At 38.4% G+C, this 20,117-nt stretch overlaps 1 protein-coding gene across 6 annotated transcripts in view; it reads right to left on the reverse strand.

Moving 5' to 3' along the window:
* Nucleotides 1-2,584: 2,584 nt before the first annotated feature.
* SCOC (short coiled-coil protein) overlaps nt 2,585-20,117 on the reverse strand; it is a gene marked incomplete at its 5' end in the record, with an annotated part of 37,692 nt that continues 20,159 nt past the window's right edge. Inside the window, 4 exons of one of the 6 annotated variants that reach the window (XM_082838515.1) lie at nt 2,585-4,177; nt 5,611-5,691; nt 6,064-6,135; nt 12,327-12,507. In XM_082838515.1, coding sequence (XP_082694641.1) covers nt 4,035-4,177; nt 5,611-5,691; nt 6,064-6,135; nt 12,327-12,507 — 477 coding nt within the window. In that variant the 3' untranslated portion in view covers nt 2,585-4,034. Of the gene's footprint in view, nt 4,178-5,610; nt 5,695-6,063; nt 6,136-7,362; nt 7,592-12,267; nt 12,289-12,326; nt 12,508-20,117 lie in introns of those variants that run through there. The other 5 variants (XM_082838514.1, XM_082838518.1, XM_082838519.1 and 2 more) reach the window with 5 other exon arrangements.

The following is a 20,117-nucleotide window of genomic DNA, read 5'->3' on the forward strand; positions in this document are numbered from 1 at the left end:
CTTCTGACACTGGTTAAAACAATAAGGAAGACTTTGTTTAGGACTATCGCAATAGGGCCAAGACGATCACCATAGGGGAGAGAGAATGGGCTTAACTCCAGATACAGTGAAGACAGCTGGGGATTTATAGTCATTGAGCAGAGTGGGTCGGGGGAGGGTTGGTGGATGGAAAATTCCTAAGAGGAGACATCAAGGGTAGAAGGGTGCTTGCCATGCCGATTTAACAGGATTCTTGCTGAAGGCAGGCAGGGTGATCAGATTCACTTAGCAGGATTTTTACTAAAACTGGACTAGGCAGGCTGAAGACAGGGCCTAAGATGAGGCCTAGACAAAGAGGGCTCAGAAGAACCTGGTTAAAGTTTGGTCAAGGAGAGAGTCTTGATCAGAAGCTAGGCACAGTCCCTGTGCACATTGTTTACCACCTGTATTTCTTTTTCTTTTTTTTTACCACCTGTATTTCTAATATAGAAATGACATCCTGAAGATATTGCCATAATGAAAACAGAATATATAGCACTGGTTTACCATTCATATGACGAGCAGGTGGGGCATGTATTTCAGGTAACATTTTGTCACTTGAGTTAACAGCTGTAGGACAGCAGTTGGATAAGCCAAAATGTGAAATGAATTGGCTGTTCCTTGATGCTTTTAGCAAGGTATCGCAGGAAGGAACTTACCAGTGTCCAAGCAGAGATGGAAGGGAATAGAGAAGGATCACACATATTAGGTACCTCACAAGATTAGAAAAACTAATTGCTTCTGTACCCTGAATAGCAGAAAAGGTTCAAAATGGTTTTAGTTTTGAGGTGTGGGAGGTAGAAGGGGAAGGCCAGTTAAGACTTCTCTTCCAAGTGTTAAGGCAATCAAAGGGACCCAGCCCTGCAGTGACACCTGGGTGTTGCAGTCCCAGTGCAGTCTTATTTTCAGTTGGTTTCAAAGTAGCCTCCATTAAAGAGAGGCAGGGTCCTGTGAGGAAGGAAAGCAAGCAAACTTTTGAGAATTTGGTCTAGAAAAGAGCTTGATTGTGATTCCTAGCCTATGGAACTGAAGCATATCGACAACAAGGTTGTTTTTGAGGGAAATGTACAGCCCAAGAAATGTGAGCTTGGCCTACAAACGATGGGCAGCAGACACACCAGCGCGAATTGGACTGCTTTCACAACTCCCGTGAGGAGAATGGACAAGGAATAACTTTCCAGTTGGGGGAAGCCATGGAGAGCAATGGGTAAGGGAAGTCCCTTGCCAGAGATTACAGTCAGGGTCTAATCAAGGAACTTCGTCCACTATCAGAGACAGGATCTTCACAGGGTCTCTCTCTCAGAAGTATTCCACAACTGCTTTGATGTGTTTCCCTTTATTCCGTTGTCCAAATTTCGAGTTTTTATTTAGGTATCCTATCCCCACTACACCATTATAAATGGGCAGAGCAAATAATCTGTCATCAGTTTAGAGGCGGTCAGACTATTAGGAGTCACATCTACAACTGACAGACCTTGACAGAGATCCTAGATTTTGAGCCGCGTCAGTAACTGGATGAGGAGAGGTTGAGTACATTGTGTGTATGGGAAGAAGGCTGGGCACAGATACTTAATAGCGAGAGAAGAGGGCTGTGGCTGAAGCTGCTGCCACTCATCCTCTGTCGGCTTCCATAATAAAGTCGTAGCTGGAATATGGCTTCCAGCCAGCAACTACATTTCTCAGCCACTCTGGCATCTAAATCCCCATGCCCTTGGGAATGTGAGAAGACATAAGCCATTTCCAGGCAGGCTCAACCCAAAAACCGTGCATGTGTACCCCATGCATTTTTCTGCAAATCAGAATGGTGATAACTAGTGTGACTTGGAAGCCACGGTTGAAAATGGCAGAGAAATCCTCAGCTCACAAAGCCTGTTTGTTAGTTTACAATGCTCACCTCAGAACCATTAGTTGGAAGAGAAACTTGTTTTTTTTACCACTGCATCTCATTACAAGAGCTTAGCCTAACCTAAAAAATACAACCACCTTTCCCCTGGCAATCTTGGATCCTTTGCTTTGAATTCTTTGCTTTTATTTTTTAAATTAAGGTATAATATCCTATATTTGTTTTAATAAGAATAGTATCCCCAGACTTCCCTGGTGGCGCACTGGTTGAGAATCCACCTGCCAATGCAGGGGACATGGGTTCGAGCCCTGGTCCTGGAAGATCCCACATGCCGCGGAGAAACTAAGCCCATGCGCCACAGCTACAGAGCCTGCGCTCTAGAGCCTGCGAGCCACCACTACTGAAGCCTGCGTGCCTAGAGCCCGTGCTCCGCGACAAGAGAAGCCACCGCAATAAGCCCGCGCACCGCAATGAAGAGTAGCCCCCACTCGCCGCTACTAGAGAAGGCCCACATGCAGCAACGAAGACCCAATGCAGCCAAAAATAATACAAATTAGTTAAAAAAAATAGTATTCCCTTAAACATCCAGTAACTGGTACTTAAATAAGATATGCTACTTATCCTGTGGCTTTGAACAACCCCGATACACCACTGCACCGCTGTATATATCCCAGTTACTTACGCAACAATATCAAAACACATGCAATTTTTGAAACAGCTTTTTATTAAACAGCAAAGCATAATGGCAACACAGTTTTAAATGTTTAAAAATTAGGTCACAAAGGGATGCAAAATGTTTGCAGTATGACTATTATATATTCATACAGCTAAAGTCATCAAATCTTAACACCAATACAAACATTAAGATTATTCCATGATTAGCCTAAATTTAATAACCATAAACTATATTAGTGGATCTCTTTTCCTATTTAATATTTTAACATTACTTCTGATACTGATTTCTTTACCAAATGGAATGTACAAACTAAATTTTAAAAAAGTGTTAAATGACTAAAACTCTGCAAACCAGTAGTTGGGTTTACAGAAAATTCTGGGAGAAGTAGTGAGATAAAATACTGAGAAAGCATCAATTAGTATACATGTAAAACTCTCCCATTTTATTCATGATTCTGATACTAATACAGTTTTTAAGGGACTTTGCAAAGTTGATCATCTGGGTACTGCAAATAAACCTGAGACCAAATTTTATTCTCTTCTAGGTATGGTTTATATAAGGTTAGCCAAACTTAATCCATTTTCTTATATATTCCCCCCCCCCGGCCCAAATCTAATCTGTGCCAGAGATAACACAAATCTGGAGTAAAACTGTTTGGAGTTGGTTACAAGTACTTACCAAGTATTGAATACTTCTCCTACCCTATTTCTATTTTTCCTCAAAATTTTCTATTTCAAACACACACACAACCAGAGCTCATCTTTTCAGGTATCAAGTGGATTATTTTGTGCAAAGGAAGTTTTTAACAACAAATCTTCCCAATACGATAATTCAGTTTCAAAGAAAAATCTTCATCTTTATAGCCCCCGTTTTCAATTGATTAAACAGAAACCAACTATCCTATCTTATTACTAAATATAACAAATAAGCCCTAAACTGAGAAAATATCTTATTTTGGTTAAGTTTCAACAGAGTTCGGGCTACTCTCTTAGATGATTAACTACTGAAATTACTTTTTACAAATGTGAAACCAATTTTTTCCTTAGGGGAAGGAAAATGGGAAGAAAGCAAATGGAGAAGAGGCACACGATGGTGGACAGGGTATATAAAGCTGTGCATTCAGTACGTGATTTTGGTCACTTTTTCACAACACGGTGGTTATTTTCTTGTATCTCTAACTATGCCTATAATAAAAGACAATGCTAAACCTATAAATCAAAGCAAATTTGATATAACATTCATTTTCAAGTTTCATAAATATATGCATTTCTAATTATAAAGTCTCTACAATACCTTTGCACATTTTCATAGACTAACATAATACACAAACTCATGAAAGTCTTCTGTTATGCTCTTAATTTTGCTTAGGTCTGACATTATCTTCATAAATACTCAGTGAAGCCACAAACAAAAGTACTATAACTTTTGGAATCTATCCAAGTTTTAAAGAAAAAAAGATCAGCAGCAATTCCGTAAGACATAAGGGATATCAATCCCTTATTTTCTTTTGCTTTTTGTGTCAGTTGTTTGAAAAACACTAGAAGCTGACATGAGGTTTTCTATATATTGTCCAAGAACTTGGTTTTCTGATTTTAGCTTCAGATTTTCTTCCTTAACTGCATCTACTCTTGCAGAGAGATCTATATGAAAAATAAAAAAGCGCATTGTCAATAAAATGATGGCAATGACTCTGTGTTATAAAATGGTTATTAAGATTCATTCTTAAAAGAAATACAATCCTTAAATTTTCTGTTTTTAAACTCAGACTACTTTAGAAGTTAAGGTAAAGAAAGTAAACTGAGTGCAAATCAATAGCCAAAATCCCTAAAAAGAGATTTCACATTAGGCTAAATGTTATTCTTTGTTATTCTTTAACAGCATTTTTGTTAAGTAGTTAACTCTTAAAATGGTTATTTAAAAAAACACTTTTTAAAATGTGAATTTTGGTTCATATCATCATAAAACCATAATGTCTTTACTAGTAATATTTAAGACAGTGTAGTAGGTGAACATAACTGAATTCACATACTGGATACAGGCAGTCAGTTTCCAAGCAATTGATCGTTTTGTATTTTTACATTAGCAAGAAATTCAAAAGAGCAGGTCTTGATGATTAAAAAAAGAAGATACCACACCTCAGTCATTCAGCAACTAAGTTACTGAGGTGCCTTCTAAGAGACAGGCACTGTTCTAGAGGCAACAGTAACAAAAAAGGTCCCTTGCCCTTTACTAGCTGACATTCTAATGGGGCTTAGGGTGGGGGGGGGGTCAGGAGAAAAAGCAAGAAGGGTAAGGGTCACAGGAAGCCAAGGGCGGTTGTCCTGTGATACAGTATAGTCAGGGATAGCTATTTTGATTAAGGAAATTTCGCTAGAGACCTAAAGGAAGTAAGGGAATGAGCCACACAGATATGCAAATGACTAAGGGAAAAGATTCAAGCACAGGGGAACAGCAACTGCTAAGACCCTGAGGAGAAGCTTGCTGAAAGAACAGCAAGGAGGTTGAAGTGTCCTAGTCAGGGAATGTGACAGGACTGAAAGGTAAAAGGGAAGTGAGAGACTTACAGAGAGGAACCTGGCTTCCATTAACTGTGAGATGGGAAGCCACTGGAATGACATGATCTGCTCAACCTGTTTTCAGAAAAAACCACCACCACCTCTTAATTTCGTTGAAAACCAAAAGATGTTTCACTGGTGGAATTAATTTTATGCAAGACATTTAGAAAATGGAAAAACTCAGATCAGTTCCTTTATAATCCCTGAGGCTAATACACTGATTTTACACTCAAATAAGCTTTATTAAAGTGGACTTAGTAACACAACGCAGGGACTTAAACGGGGCTCATTATGTTAGACCTTAAAGAGGGAAGCATAAGAACACTATTTGACCTCCGTATCTGTTCTTTGAAATTACCAGCCAAAGCTACAGGTAGGAGAGGAAAAAAAACAAAGTAGACTTTGAAATTTATACTTTTAAAAACTGCACAGTAACAAACAAAATTTAGCAATTTGCTTACAATTACAATTTCAATTACCTGGATGTTAGTCAAGAAAAATACAAAATGCAAGCTAACCTTCAAGGGTGTGTTGGAGTTCCAACACTTGATTAATAAGTCGTGTTTTCTCCTCCAGTTCCACCTGATTTTCAGCATCAACTGCTGTAATGAAAAGGTTCAGATTTACTATTAATATTAGCTACCATTTGTGTAGTATAGCACTTAAAAGATCTGCAAAATGGTTTATATTCATTCTTACTTGACTTATACAAGAGCCCTGTAAAATAAAAGGTTATATCCCACATGGCAGATGAGGACACCAAGGTGAAGGTAAATGTTTTGCCAACATCTCATAGTTAAAGAATGGAAGTTGCCTTAAATCTTTTCTAGAACTAGATGGGATTATAAATAAGTACACTGGCCAAGATCAAAGCCTTCTAAGTATTGATTCTCTGATCTTTCTGTTGCTTAATAAAGCAATGTATGCGCCACAAAACCAGGAACATACAAAAAGGAAAACGAAGAACATACCATCCATGTCAGCATTCATCATCTTCGGTAACAAACTTTTGGGCCTTGGATACAAAATTCTTGATGAATGGTCTGCAATGAGAAAAAGTTAGAAACACAGACACATAGAGTAATGAAATATAAGCTTGTTTTTCAAAAGAAAATTAAGTGACCCAGTAGGACCCTTTTCACATGCTTTACTAAGAATAAATACCCAGTGGGGAAATAAGCAAAGAATATTTACAGTTTACAAAGAGAAGTATTAAGTAAATAAGAGAAAATGTTGAGTTTCTTGGTACTCAAAGAAATGCATAATAAAATACCACTGTATATTTCGTAAAATATTTTTCTAAAACAAGATAATGATCAATGCTAGCGAAGTTATGGAAAAACTAACACAAAATATTGGACACAAATTTTAAACGCAATATTTTTGGAAAGCAGTACAGTAATAAACAAGATTCATAAAAACATTTAAATATTTTTTACAAAGTAATTTTACTCTTGGAAATTTAGCCTAAGAAAAATTAAGAAGGAAAAAAATTACATCTATAAAAATCTACTTCAACCTTATTTATAACCCAGTAAACTGGAAACAACATAAACTGTCCATTCAGAGCCTGGTTGATTATAGTTGCCATTTCTAAGGGAGCGGCTACTAAAAATAATTATGACTATAATAACATGAAAGAATGTTTATGCCATTGTATATTCACTGATGTAAATTATGTGAAAAATCTTTAGTATGGATAAAGAACACACAGCAAATTGAAAAAGCTCTTACATTAAGGATAATGGCAGCAAGGAAGACAAATCTCTCTAAAAATATTCTTCATTATTAAAACACTGTTTCATATATACCAATTAACACTTTTTAAACATAAAATTCAAAAGAAAAATACTCGTTATCTGAAACACTAATATGGGTTAAATGAAAAATATGTACTTGTCACCTCCTGGTTATAGTTAAAATAGATTAATTAGGATGTAAATGAGTAAATAAATATTAACATTTTCTTGTGTCCATAAAAGGCTCCAAAATATTAGAGCACTAAATCCTTGTGAAACATGTTCTGCTCTATTGCTAACATTCATTTCACATGCAATGTGCTCAAAATTTATTAAATAATGTACCAGATTATTACTGAAAACAGATTTGTTAACCAATCTAATTTACTCAGTGAAGCAACTTAGATCTTAGTCAATGTTGTTACTCTTTCTTCAAGTATTTATTGAGCACCTACTATACCCAAGGCATTGTTATGCCTCCATATGCTGAACAGTAGAACCCAAACCTACTGAACAAGGATGTCTACATACCAGAACTAGAATCACAATCAAAACAGTGATCAGTGTATTGTATATTCCCTCATGACACTTCAGATGCTGGCATGAACATGGCAATAGAATGCTCAGTGTACACATGTATAAACTGCCTCTCAAGTAAGAGATCACTCAGTCTAAAAAAGAAAGATATTAAACCTCCTTTACACATAGTTTTATTAAAGAAGTAACACTAAAAATAATGCTTAATACATCTACCCCAAGTCTTCCCTTTTTTTTTTTTTTTTTTTTTTTGCGGTACGCGGGCCTCTCACTGTCGTGGTCTCTCCCGTTGCGGAGCACAGGCTCCGGACGCGCAGGCTCAGCGGCCATGGCTCATGGGCCCAGCCACTTCGCGGTATGTGGGATCCTCCCGGATCGGGGCGCGAACCCATGTCCCCTGCATCGGCAGGCGGACTCTCAACCACTGCGCCACCAGGGAAGCCCCTCCGTCACTGGTTTTAATTATCAGGTTCTTTGTACTTCAGAAAAAGTTTTAGATAGGTAGATATAGTTGCATACACACACACACATACACACACACACACACACACACACAGATGACCCTTGAACAAGGGTTAGAACTATCCGGGTCCACTTACACTCAAATTTTTTTCAATAAATACTACTACAGAACTACACGACCTACAGTTGGTTCAATCTGCAGATGCGGAATTGCGTATATGGCAGGCTGGCTGTAAAGTTATATGTGGATTTTCAATCGTGCAGAGGGTCGGCACCCCTAACCATCGTTGTTCAAGGGTCAACTGTATAAATATGTGTGTATATGTGTATATATATGTCTATACACACAAACACACACATAAATCCAAACAGATTATGAAATTTTTTTCAAAAATTCTTTAAGTCATTAAATGCTTTGGATAATAGTATTCGAAGACCACACTTCAAAAATTATTCTTCTCCATTCAATCAATGTGTCTTTATAATTGAAGAGGAAGAGTGCTAGCAGTGAAAACTTTATTTGGCCCCTCCCCGAGAGAAGATCACTTTCATACCACTTCAACTATTGATACTTGTCTGGGAGGGATGACAGAGGTAACAGCCAAAAGCAAAAGTAAGTGATCTTGGGAATACTCAGCAACAGCAGACTTCAACTTGGCTATCTTCCCTGCTACATGAGAGAAGTATTCCCCATTTTTTAAAAGTTTGCTTTATGCCACTTCACTTGTATAAAAGACCTACATTAGTACCTGTTTTGCTAAACAAAAGAAATCTGATGAGGATTTTCACTTTCGTGAAAAAAGGCAAAAAACAAAAATAGCATTCAGCGTTTGTTTTGCAGCAAGGTGTTACAAGAGGCAGCACTCACTCTGAGCAGTGACACCAAGCTCCTTCCCTGAGAACTACACTCAGCATCTCAGCCTCAAGCCACCACAGCTTTGACCTGTGTCTGTGAGCATCCGTGTTTTATTTATTTTGTGCATCTGTTAGCAAGATGTGTCCTAAGATAACTGCTTCATCACTTTACGCCATTTCAGCTTACAAAAGGTAGGAATGCTCTACTTTCAGATAGTAGGGGGAAACCTGTATATTAAATCCTCCAGATTTCTAATATCCAGTCTTTTTAAGAATACACCTGAAATAGAATTCTCATGACAGCTGAGAAGAGTGATATGATACACCAGTCAAAGCAACAGATAATCACAAAATCAATGCACTCAACTTTGAAATCAGATCTAGTATAGGGATGGGTTATACTTCTTTTGCCCGTATTTTAGTCTAATACTAAAATTAAACCCAGAAGTCTTCCATAAATGCAAAGTGTTCCAGGCTGACCAATGTAGTAGGTAAGGAAAAAGAAGCCAGTTTCTGAAATTTTGGCCACATATAACCCAAACAATAGAAAATTACTCTTAGAAAAACACATCCAGATTCGGGTGGAAGCAAGAGCACAAAAGCAGGGCGCAAGGACAGTGCTATAGGATATACCACATAACCCAAGACAGCACTACTCACATCATAGCCCATGTAAGATTGCCCTGAGGTCTGAACAGTGCAAAACCTGCCCAACTGTATATGGCAGCCGTGTGCAACACCAGAGTATCACCGGCTGCCTCTGCATGACAACAACAAAAAAACACAAGTAGCAATTTTTTCTTATTGTGATGTGATCAAATAGACCAGTCTCAAAACGCTACTCCTGTATATATTCTAAGTCTGTCAGGACATCCAGAGTTATAAACAGATTTATTTTATATATGGGATCAAAAGGTTTGTTGAGCTCTTTAAGTCAAAGTATTTTAGCCATGGATTTTACTTCCTTCAAAATAGGGTCAATCCTCAAACTTTGCAATGCCTACATTAGCACAGTACTACATCATAATATGCACTTGACACAAGATTGAATTTTTCAACTATAAAATTCTTCTCAATCTATAGTTGCTATCATATCAATCCAATGCTGTGTCAGATGTGCTCTTAGGAGTTCATTTTCAACTCCTTCTGCTCCTACACATAAATCCAAACCTGACATTAAAAGAGAGAGAACCCAGGGGCTTCCCTGGTGGCGCAGTGGTTGAGAGTCCGCCTGCCGATGCAGGGGACACGGGTTCGTGACCCGGTCCGGGAAGATCCCACGTGCCTCGGAGCAGCTGGGCCCGTGAGCCATGGCCGCTGAGCCTGCGCGTCCGGAGCCTGTGCTCCGCAACAGGAGAGGCCACAACACTGAGAGGCCCGCGTACCGCAAAAAAAAAAAAAAAAAAAAAAGAGAGAGAACCCAGACAAAAGTATCTCAAGTGTGGGAACACCGAAATAAATGTGGGGTGCTAAAGCTGATCTGTTTATTCAAAATCTGCCTTAGCTTATCCAAAATCTGCCTTAGCTCTCTGCAATGTATATGACTGTCTGGGATTCCTCAACTCTGACCTAAGCCGAGGTCAGATCTCATAAAACTTTTCTCAAAAATCACAGTAAATTTTAGTGCCTATCTTCATCTAGCCTTGGTCAGTGGAAGAGAATCTAGAGTTATTCTGATAACTTAAGTCCAGGGAACAAAAGTATGGAAAGAACAAGGATACAGAAATGTGGCAAGCAGTAGTATCGACCCATTTTCCATGCCCTCACAGTCAACTGTGACCAAAGGCTATCATCTTACCAAGTACACCTCTACCTTCTTTTCTAGTATGCCCAACAGTACCATGACATGCTCTTCATAAAAGGCAGTTTAGCACAGTGATTAAGAACACGGATTTAGGTTACCTGGATTCAAATGCTAGCTCTCCTATTTATAAGCTCTGGAACCTCAGGTAAGATTAACATCTCAGCCTCAGTTTCCTCATCTGTAAAATGAGGTTAATAACAGTATGTACCTCATAGTTTTGTTGTGAGAACATTATGAGTTGATATATATAATGTGATTGCAACAATACACAGTAGTTATTCAACAATGTTAGCTATTATCTTTTCTACCTTTTAGCTGTACTTCAGGCCACAAGAAGAATTTAAAAAAATTACCTGGTCCACTTGCCTCATTTTTACAACTAAGCCAAGGCCAAGATGATAATGGCCTACCTAAGACCACAATAATACTTACATAGACAGAGCCAAGACTACATACAGTCAATGTCCCAGTCTAGTTTTTTCCACCACTCCACCACAGTATGCTCACGACGGAGACCTGAGATTTTGAGACTTTTCTGATATCCACCCAACCTAAACCTCTCAACTTTTCTGCATCTAAAACTGATTTTCATCATCTGTCATCTACTTACTAAAGGAACTAGCAAGACTACTAAACGTCACTGTACATTAATATACTAAATTCTTTACATATATTAGCTCATCAAATCAACAGGACATGGTACTTTACAAACGTGGACCCTGTATCTCAGAAAGGCTACATATCTTGCCTTAGAGTTCACAACCGAAGTCTGTACCGAGAATCTGAACTCAGATTTAACTATAAAGTCCCTGCTTTTTCCATTATGCAATGGAAGACACTTTAATATGACCCTAATCTAAATTTGCAAAACATTTTGCAACGCTTGATGTCAAATTTCCTTGCTATTTCTACTATCTAAAAAACTGAAGGTAAATTTCATTCACTGCAAGCTGCAACGACTTTCAACATGGCTTGTTCAAGTCCCTTCAAATTCTGACTTGTTCTGGTTAAGTCCAATTTTAAATTCCACAAAATTAAGGGACTGTTTGGCCAAATATTTGACCAGAAATGAGATCCCCAGAGTGGCTAGCTATATTGAGTTTAATCAATGAATGAGTACAGGCACGGAATATATAGACAGAGCTTTGGATTCTCAGGTACAGTGTTGGGAACAGAGCACACCATCTGTCCTTAATATTATTACGTCATAGTACTGGAATCGATACACAACGAAAATCCTGTCTTTCAGGAATGTCTGTTTCTCCTTTCCAACAACCCTAAGTCCCCAAACTTGTCCAGCAGGACCCCTGAAAGATGCCCATTGAGAAACTAACCCGGGAGCTACTTTCAGAGCCTGAAAAGATGTCGCCAGCCCTGGTTTCACCGCTCACTCGGCTCCCTCCCCGCCCCCGCGTCCTCTCCCCCGCCCCCGTCTCCGAGTTCTCCGCCGAGAAGCCGCGGGCTAGTCCAGGCGTGCCAGGTCCCAACCCACCCGAACGCCCCTCCCGCAGTCCCATTTCAGGGCGGACAGAGGCCTTAGCCTCAGGATCCGCGGGGAGAAGGCGGCAGGAAGTCCGCGCCACGGACCGCGGGCGGCCCTCCACAAAGCAACCTCTGCGCCCAACAACGAGAGGATGAGAAAAGAGGCTGCGCAGGGGTTCTGCGGGGAGCCAGGCCTCGGCCGCCCACCTAACGCCCAGGCCTTAGGACGCTCTTCCCGGGTCGCCGTACGCCGAGCCGCGTACATCCCGCCCCTCCCTCCAGGCTCTCGTCAGTACCGAGGCCGCAACTCCAGTCGCTCGGGGCCAGGCCCTCCGCGACCCACGACGGCCCTCACCTGCCGTTTGAGGCGCCGGCAGGAGGAGGGACCAGGAGGACACCTCAGGCCTGGACACTCGGACCAACTGCCACCGGCAACCCCGCCCTCTCCGCCCACAGAGCGTGCGCCGAGGCTGGAGTCCCGCCCCGGCCCGGCCCGTCGCCAGCCAATCCCCACTCAAGAAGGGACGCCTGCGCATTAGCTACACGACGCCCCAATCGTCCTACCTCAAACCCTCGGGATCCACCTTTTGCCATAACAAAAGGGCACTGGAATCCAATCAGGGTTGAGGTCGTTGTGGGCGGGTCCGGGAAGAGCAACAGCCAATGACAGTACAGAAGCTAAGCTGAGCGTGCGAAAGCCAGTCCGCGCGAGGCAGTTGCTCAGTCTCAGCCGGTCCGTGAAAATGGGGTCAAGAAATGCAGTGTGGAAAATTGTGGAAAATTCTGACAGCTGTCAGGAAGGAGGTTGGTAAAACCTGGAGGTTGGTAAAACCTAACACTGGGCGAGAGAGAAATCATTCAAATTCAAGAAAAGGACGTGTGTGGACATAACAGAGAAAGTACCCTGGTTCTTCAGTTCTAAAAGCAGACTTTTCCATATTTTTAATTTCCCAAATCGGAAATCTCTTAAGTGTACGTCTGACGGACTGTTCCTCTCCTCATCTTCCCCAAACTATCTTAAAATCCATAATGCGCCGGACCATTTAATAATATTTTAGAATTGAGAAAATACCTTAATACTACTTTAGCGTATAGCACTTTTGCTCACTTTATCCCATTTGATCCTCACAGCAACCCACAGAAAGAAGCTTAAGAGTAAATAAATTTCCTGCGCAAGGTCATAGACGCAGTGTGAAATGCTGTGTGCCAGGCTTTGGGATGTAATGTAGTCAGGCTGGGTACCATTCACAGGTACCTAGCACTTGACACAAAGCAGCATGCTGGCTTTGAATATTTTTTATTGTTTCGGCTTTGGCACATTCTCCTGAGTTGTAGAAATGAGTCATATGTCCACCTGTCTCTTGACTTTCTACTTCTAGCACAGTTTGCCAACATAGAGCCTTACTTTTTTTAAGGAATAGATAAGAATTTTTTCCGTTCAGTGTTTGAGATCTATACATTGGACTAGAACTAAGATACACACTATGAGGAAAATTTACTAGAATGCAATGCAGGAGCTAAATACATGAGAAATAAGAAAGTTGAACATAAATCTAACAGGAGTGTCAAAAAGAGAGACTAGAGAGAATGGGTGTGGTCAGTATTTAAAGAGTAATAACTAAGAATTTTTCAGGGTTGTGGAATATTTGAATTAGATTCAAGAAGCACTTATTCTTGAGCAGGATTAAAATAAGGAATTCTATACCTGGACACATCGTGGTGAAACTGCAGAACACCAAAGACTAAGAGAACTATTAAATGCAGATTTTTTTTTCTAGAAGAACAGGTTTTGGGGGGGGGTTGTTTTTTCCTGTTAGTTTTAAATAGGGTAAAATATACATAAAAGACTTACCATTTAAATAACCATTTTAAAGTGTGCAGTTCAGGAGTGTTAGGTATATTCTCATTGTTGTGCAACCAATCCCCAGAACTCTTCATCTTGCAGAACTGAAATTTTATACCCATTAAACAACTCCCCATTCACCTCTACTGCCAGTCCCTGGCAACCACAACTCTTTCTGCTCTATCAATTTGACTATTTGAGGCACCTCACGTAAGTGGAATCATACAGTATTTGTCTTTTGTGACTAACTTAGCATAACATCCTCAAGGTTCATCCGTGTTGTAGCATGTGTTAGAATTTCTTCTTATTTAAGGCTGAATATTATTCCATTGTAAGTATATACCACATTTGGTTTATCTATTCATCCTTCAGTGGACACTTGAGTTGCGTTTAGCTATTATGAATGCAGCTATGAACGTGGTATGTGCAAATATCTCTGTGAGACTGCTTTCAGTTCTTTTGGGTATATATCCAGAATTGGAATTGCTAGATCATATGGTAATTCTGTTTTAAAAGCAACTTTTAAAAATGCGATATTAACACAAGAATAGACAAAAAGAAAGTTAGAAAAGCAAGTTCCTGTACCTGGAAGTTGGTATAAAATAAAGATGTCTGGTAAGGAAGAAATGTTGGTAAGGTTGTGGGAAAAACTATTACTCATTATTCTTGGTAGTAAAATTGGCACAGTAACTTTGTTAATTGGCTATATAAAAGACAAATTATGGTGGTTTTAGTGAAATTGGCTATTCGTATAAAAATATGAAATTAGATCCTGATCTCACACCAAAAATAAAATTAAATTCCAAATGAAGTAAATGTGAAAATACTCTAAACTTTTAGGAAAACACAGATGTCTTTATGATACCACCGTAGAGAAGGATTTGTTAAACCAGACAAAACAGTGTCATTCATTAGGAAAAGATTTTAAATTTTGATTGTTTTATACACAGATGAGAAGACATTTTAAGTCAAGTTAAAAGCAAGCCACAGACTGAAATAATATAGTAAAGCTCTGAAAATGTAAAGAATTCTGACAAAGATAAAAAAAATATTCAAATAACATAAACAGGAAACTCACAAAAGAGGAAAACTGAGTGGTCAGAAAGATTTTTTTTTAATGTTTACCTTCACTAGTAATCAGGGGGATTGATATTAAAACAAGATAAAGGGGTCAGTTCATTAAGAAGATGCAAAATTGTAACAGTGCTACAAAGTGGCACTGAAGCAAAAACTGATAGAACTGAAATAAGAAACTAGCCTATAATAGTCAGAAAGTTCATCACTCCCCTCTCTGTAATTTGTAAAACAAGTATACAGAAAATCTGTAAGGATAAAGAACCCAGGACCCAAGCCTGCCTTCACATTCGAATCACCTAAGAATCTCCTAATAACTCCAAAGAACAGACTACATCCTGGATTTATTAAATTATGGTCTCTAGGGTGGGATACTGACATGAATATTTTTAGAATTTACAAAGGTGATTTCAACAGAGTGCAGGCAAATTTGGAAATTGTTGATATAAAAGACCAGAATAAAAACTTCTATCAACATATTTGACCCATTTGACATTTATAGAACATTCCACCCAATAACTAGAGAACTTGTCTTCTTTTCAGATGCACATGGAATATTCACCAAAATGGACCATATTCTATCATAAAACAACCTCAACAAATTTTAAATAATTGTAGTCATAACAAAATATTTTCTCTGCCCACAAAGGAATTAAACTAGAAAGCAGTAACAAAAAGATATTTGTAGAAAACCAAGTAGTTGGAAATTAAACTACTTGCTTCTAAAGACACTATGGGTCACAAGAGAAGTCACAAGAGAAATTAGAAAATATTTTCAATAAATGTAAACATGTCAAAATTTGTGGGATGCAATGAAGTAGTGCTTAGAGAAATTTCTTTACCATTAAATGCTTATATGAGAAAACCACCTATGAAATAGTCCTGCAAAGAAAGTTTTTTTTTTAATGCAGCCTGACCTAATCAAGTCCATAAACTAGAAATTTAACAGGAAATACAGAGGACAGAGAAATATGTTAAGTCTACCATCTGGATAAGCTTAGCGAAATCTGACAATGGAACAAAACAACAGGACAAGAACAAATAACAAGAAACAAAGCCCTTTAACAAATAAATCACACTGGAAGAAAAAAGAATGGAAAGAAGACTTGTAGATAAAAAGACACTTAAAATACATTTTAAAAAACAGACCCAAAAAACCTATGGTTTATTTTGAATGCACCCTTGGATGATAAAACTATTTTTAAAATGCAAGAAAATGATTACTATAAGTAGGATATGGTAATTCTAGAGCATTCAACTTTTTAAAATTTCAGAATCAAACATGTATCTTGCTAGAGAATTTAAACTTAAAGGAAGTCTTTAGACAAGCTATCTGAAGAAGATAACACACAAAAAGGTAACCATAATATTAGAAGAAGCATATCATTCACAAAATGTTGCAAATTGGATAAAACAGTGTTGCTGATAGTTGTCCTTCAATGAATAGAAAAAAATTCTTGAAATGGCAAAAAGGTGAGAAGAAAGAACAGTATACCCAAGTGATTATAAAAAGGGAGTAGAAACCTTGGCAAACTAGTCATGAAGTGAACATTCATTAAATTATTTACTTACATGGTGTTTCATATTTGCGTTACATTTTTCAATAAAAAATCATTTAAAAATAGCCACAAAATTCCCTTCTGAATAAGAAAAACATTCAAGTACAAATAGGAACCACTGAAATTGTATAGAAATATTTGATTATAAGATGGATATTCATGTGATCTGGAAGGTACATATATTATAAACCATCTAAATAAAAGCACAAATTAAAATATTCTTCATAGAGAATGGGGAACTCCAAATGGAAAACTATTGTTACAAGACAAAATATTATGTGAGGAAGAAATAATAAATAAAAAAATAGAGAACCTCCAAGGTTGTTTTGATGTTCTAGTCTGATATACTCTCATCAAGCACATAAAAACTTCTAACTTGTTTGCAGTAATTAGAGGGATCTAAACATACTGTGGATATTTTAAAGTGAAATATGCTAAATGGAGGCATTTTGATAACTTTGAAGTGTAACCAGGTGTGTTCTCTCCTACTTTACACTCATTAATTTGCAAAATGTGTTTCATCTCATTCCTAAAAAAGAACTCACATTTTCCTTTTTACTTATTTTTTTCCCTTGAAAGGTTATTGAATTCATTGGAGAATGAATGTTGTCCTGAATTTGGTGAGTAAAGAATATTTTCTTCTTGTGGAAACTTGATTTCAAGACTAGACTTAATAATATGCTCTACTGCTATTTGGAAATTAAGTTGTTTTTGTATACTTTTCTGAAGATTATAATTTCCTGATAATAACCAATAGTTGGCTAATTTGAACAGAATCATTTTCGTTCATCTGTTCAATAGAGAAAATGTAAGAAATTACCAGTGTATTTTTAGTGCTTCTCAGATGAAAATTCAGAAGGATTTCAGGGTCTCCATGGAATCAAGCTTTGAACTTCTTGACAAAAATGAAAATAGTAATGAAAATAGTAAAAATGAAAATAGAATGATTCTGTGCAGTCTTGATGCTTATTTTTCTCTAGACAAAGTATTGTCTAATCAGTGTTTCCCAAGTATTGACGCTTATAGCTCTGGTTGAACATGATGAATAGTTACATATTTTATCATAATAGAAAAATATGAATAATACAACTAACCCTCAGTTTGCAGATGTTGTTGTTTAGAACAAAGCTAAGTTCAAAAGTGATGTTAATTAAATGGTTAATTTAATATGGCAAAAATTGCAATGTTGGTATGCAAATGTCTGGTTTGGAAAACCCTGGTCTGTCAACAGTGCAGTAAACATTGGTTTGAAGAAGAGGAAACCTGGGTTCCAGTTCTGACTCACCCTATATGTGTTCATTCAATTCTTCATATATTTCCTAGTTTAAAAGTTACTTTAGTGTTCCTTAGAGCTAGATGCTGTAGCATATTCAGATATTTGAAATTGACTGTAAGGTTATGGGGGATGAATCACTTTACCATAGACCCCTGTTTCCTCAAATGAGGGATTGGGATAAAGTTAATTCTGCCTCTCTAATATTGTATAAAATAACTGAGGAATTTATCAAGTAACACTACCAGTGAGTTATAGCAGTTGGTTCCCCATATTTAAGAGTCAACCTTTGATGCTTTGGTTGTGTCTGACAGTCCAGCCCTTAGCACCGTACCTGCCATAACATCTGAGAGCTTTCCTGAGTTAGTTATCTTTGAGCCACTCCATTTTAGCTTTTGTGATTTGGGGTTTCTGTGATTCTCTACACATGAATCTACCACTATCAATCATTTCAGCTGAGTACCTGTTCCACTAAATTTTTATAAAATAATCTGCTTTAAAATCAAGACTAATCATTGGGCTCTTGGAGCATAAAGGGGATTCTGTTTTAATAAGACAAAGTGATTCTTTGAAGGGCCTAGGAGTCAGGGTTGCAAGAAATAAGATTTCATAAAAAGAATGCACATGAGTTGCTAGCAAGTCTCTAAAATGCTGGACTGCGGATGGATTTTCTTACTTTTGATACACAAACGTAATCCTCATAGTTTTCTGTTTCCCTGGTAACTGTTTACACTAAATAATCAACTTGGGAGAGTTCCTCTGTCAGGCTGTGTCAGGATTTGGGATTTTACACAGCTCGCAAGCTTACAAGTTAGCCTACTATGAGTTCGTGAATGCTGGGAGAAGACATGAGATGCCTGCGTCAGAGTCCAAGGACTCTGTTACTCACAGCGGCGTGAACTTCATGCTGGTTTGCTTCTGTTTCCCATTTCTCCCAAGCCCCCCATAGATGCCTGCACACGCAGAGGGTTATTGTACAGGGAGGAACGCTGAGCTCAGGGAAGGGAAGCAAGCTTGCTCTTCAACCAGGGGAAGGCATTACTTCATCCCTCAGAGTTGCTCTCTGCAAACACACCCTCAGAAACGGCCTGAATAAAGGTCGGGCAGGTCCTTGTGCTCTTGGCAAACCAGCAAGAACATGCAGTGACACTCAGGGCCCATGGCAGACTGCCCCTCCCCCAAACCTCTAACCTCTTTAGTTTGTGACAAATTCCTATTTTCCTTCCTCCTTCCTTATACAATTATCTCGAGGGAAATAGGAAAAAATGTCTCATAAAGTGTTGGTGGGATGCCTATCAGTCAAAAAGGAAGAAAACTACACTAGCTGGCTTTGAAGAAACATTAGTATTGATAGAAGTCAATGGCATAATCATAGTATTGATAGAAGTCAATGGTATAATCATAGTAAATACATTTTTAAATAAATCAAGTCATATTTTGTAACATTCCTCCTACCCTTTCTTTTTCGCTATTCCAGCAGACTTTGAAACAATCAGAAGGAAGGACAAGGCTGTCTGTAGTTTGTTTGAAAACAAACGGTTAAAATTAATAATTGCCAGGATAATTACTAACACCCATCACAGCAAAAGCAGATCAAGGCTTCCCCAACTTGAAGCAGAGATCCAGCCAGGCTCCCTTTCTTTTTCTTTGCTAATGAGGGCAGAAAACGAGAGAACACCTTGCTGCTAAGGAATAGGGGCTTTGCCCATCCTGCTCAGATATGGCCTCTGTGTCTCGTCTAAACGCTGATGACAACTGATTTAAACAGTTCAAGTCCCCTTAAAGCTGTAGAAGAAATAACTCCTCAAGTTATGGAAAGAGCCCAGGACTCCTTGCTACTCATCCTTGATGGTAGAATTGTGAGTTCTGGAGTTTGAAGTAGGTTTCCTTTATGCACAGCATGAAGCAAGTTATAAGTAAATAGGATGTAATTTTCATTTGGGGAGAAAATTGATATGCCCTTCAGAGGCATCCTGGAGTCCATCCTTCTCACAGAAGTTTCTTCAGAGGTGATCTCTATAGATCTTTATGTTTCAGGGCATTAATTTCACTTAGAGCATTGTTTCTCCCACTTAAAAAGTTTTATGTCAAAATACGTTTTAGTATATTTTCTAACAAGCATCATTGGCCACAACCCAACTCAGCATTTTAACATTTTCTGGTATGTACCTCTGTGGTTTAGTTTTGGATTTGATGTCAAAGGTGTATAGTCTACTCTTAATATCACCTCAGAAGAGTATCATCAGCTTAAAAAAGCCACTGGTTTTGCCATTCTGCAAGTGACCACCTGCAGACATGGGAATTTAGAGTGCTTGGTGGTCTGTGAGTACTGAGAGTATCAGAATAGAAACCCTCCTATACCCGATTCCTTAAATCCCTTGAAGAAGAACCAGCTGA

The sequence above is a fragment of the Leucopleurus acutus genome (genome assembly GCF_964270905.1).
Source record: "Leucopleurus acutus genome assembly, chromosome: 4".
Lineage (NCBI taxonomy): Eukaryota > Metazoa > Chordata > Mammalia > Artiodactyla > Delphinidae > Leucopleurus > Leucopleurus acutus.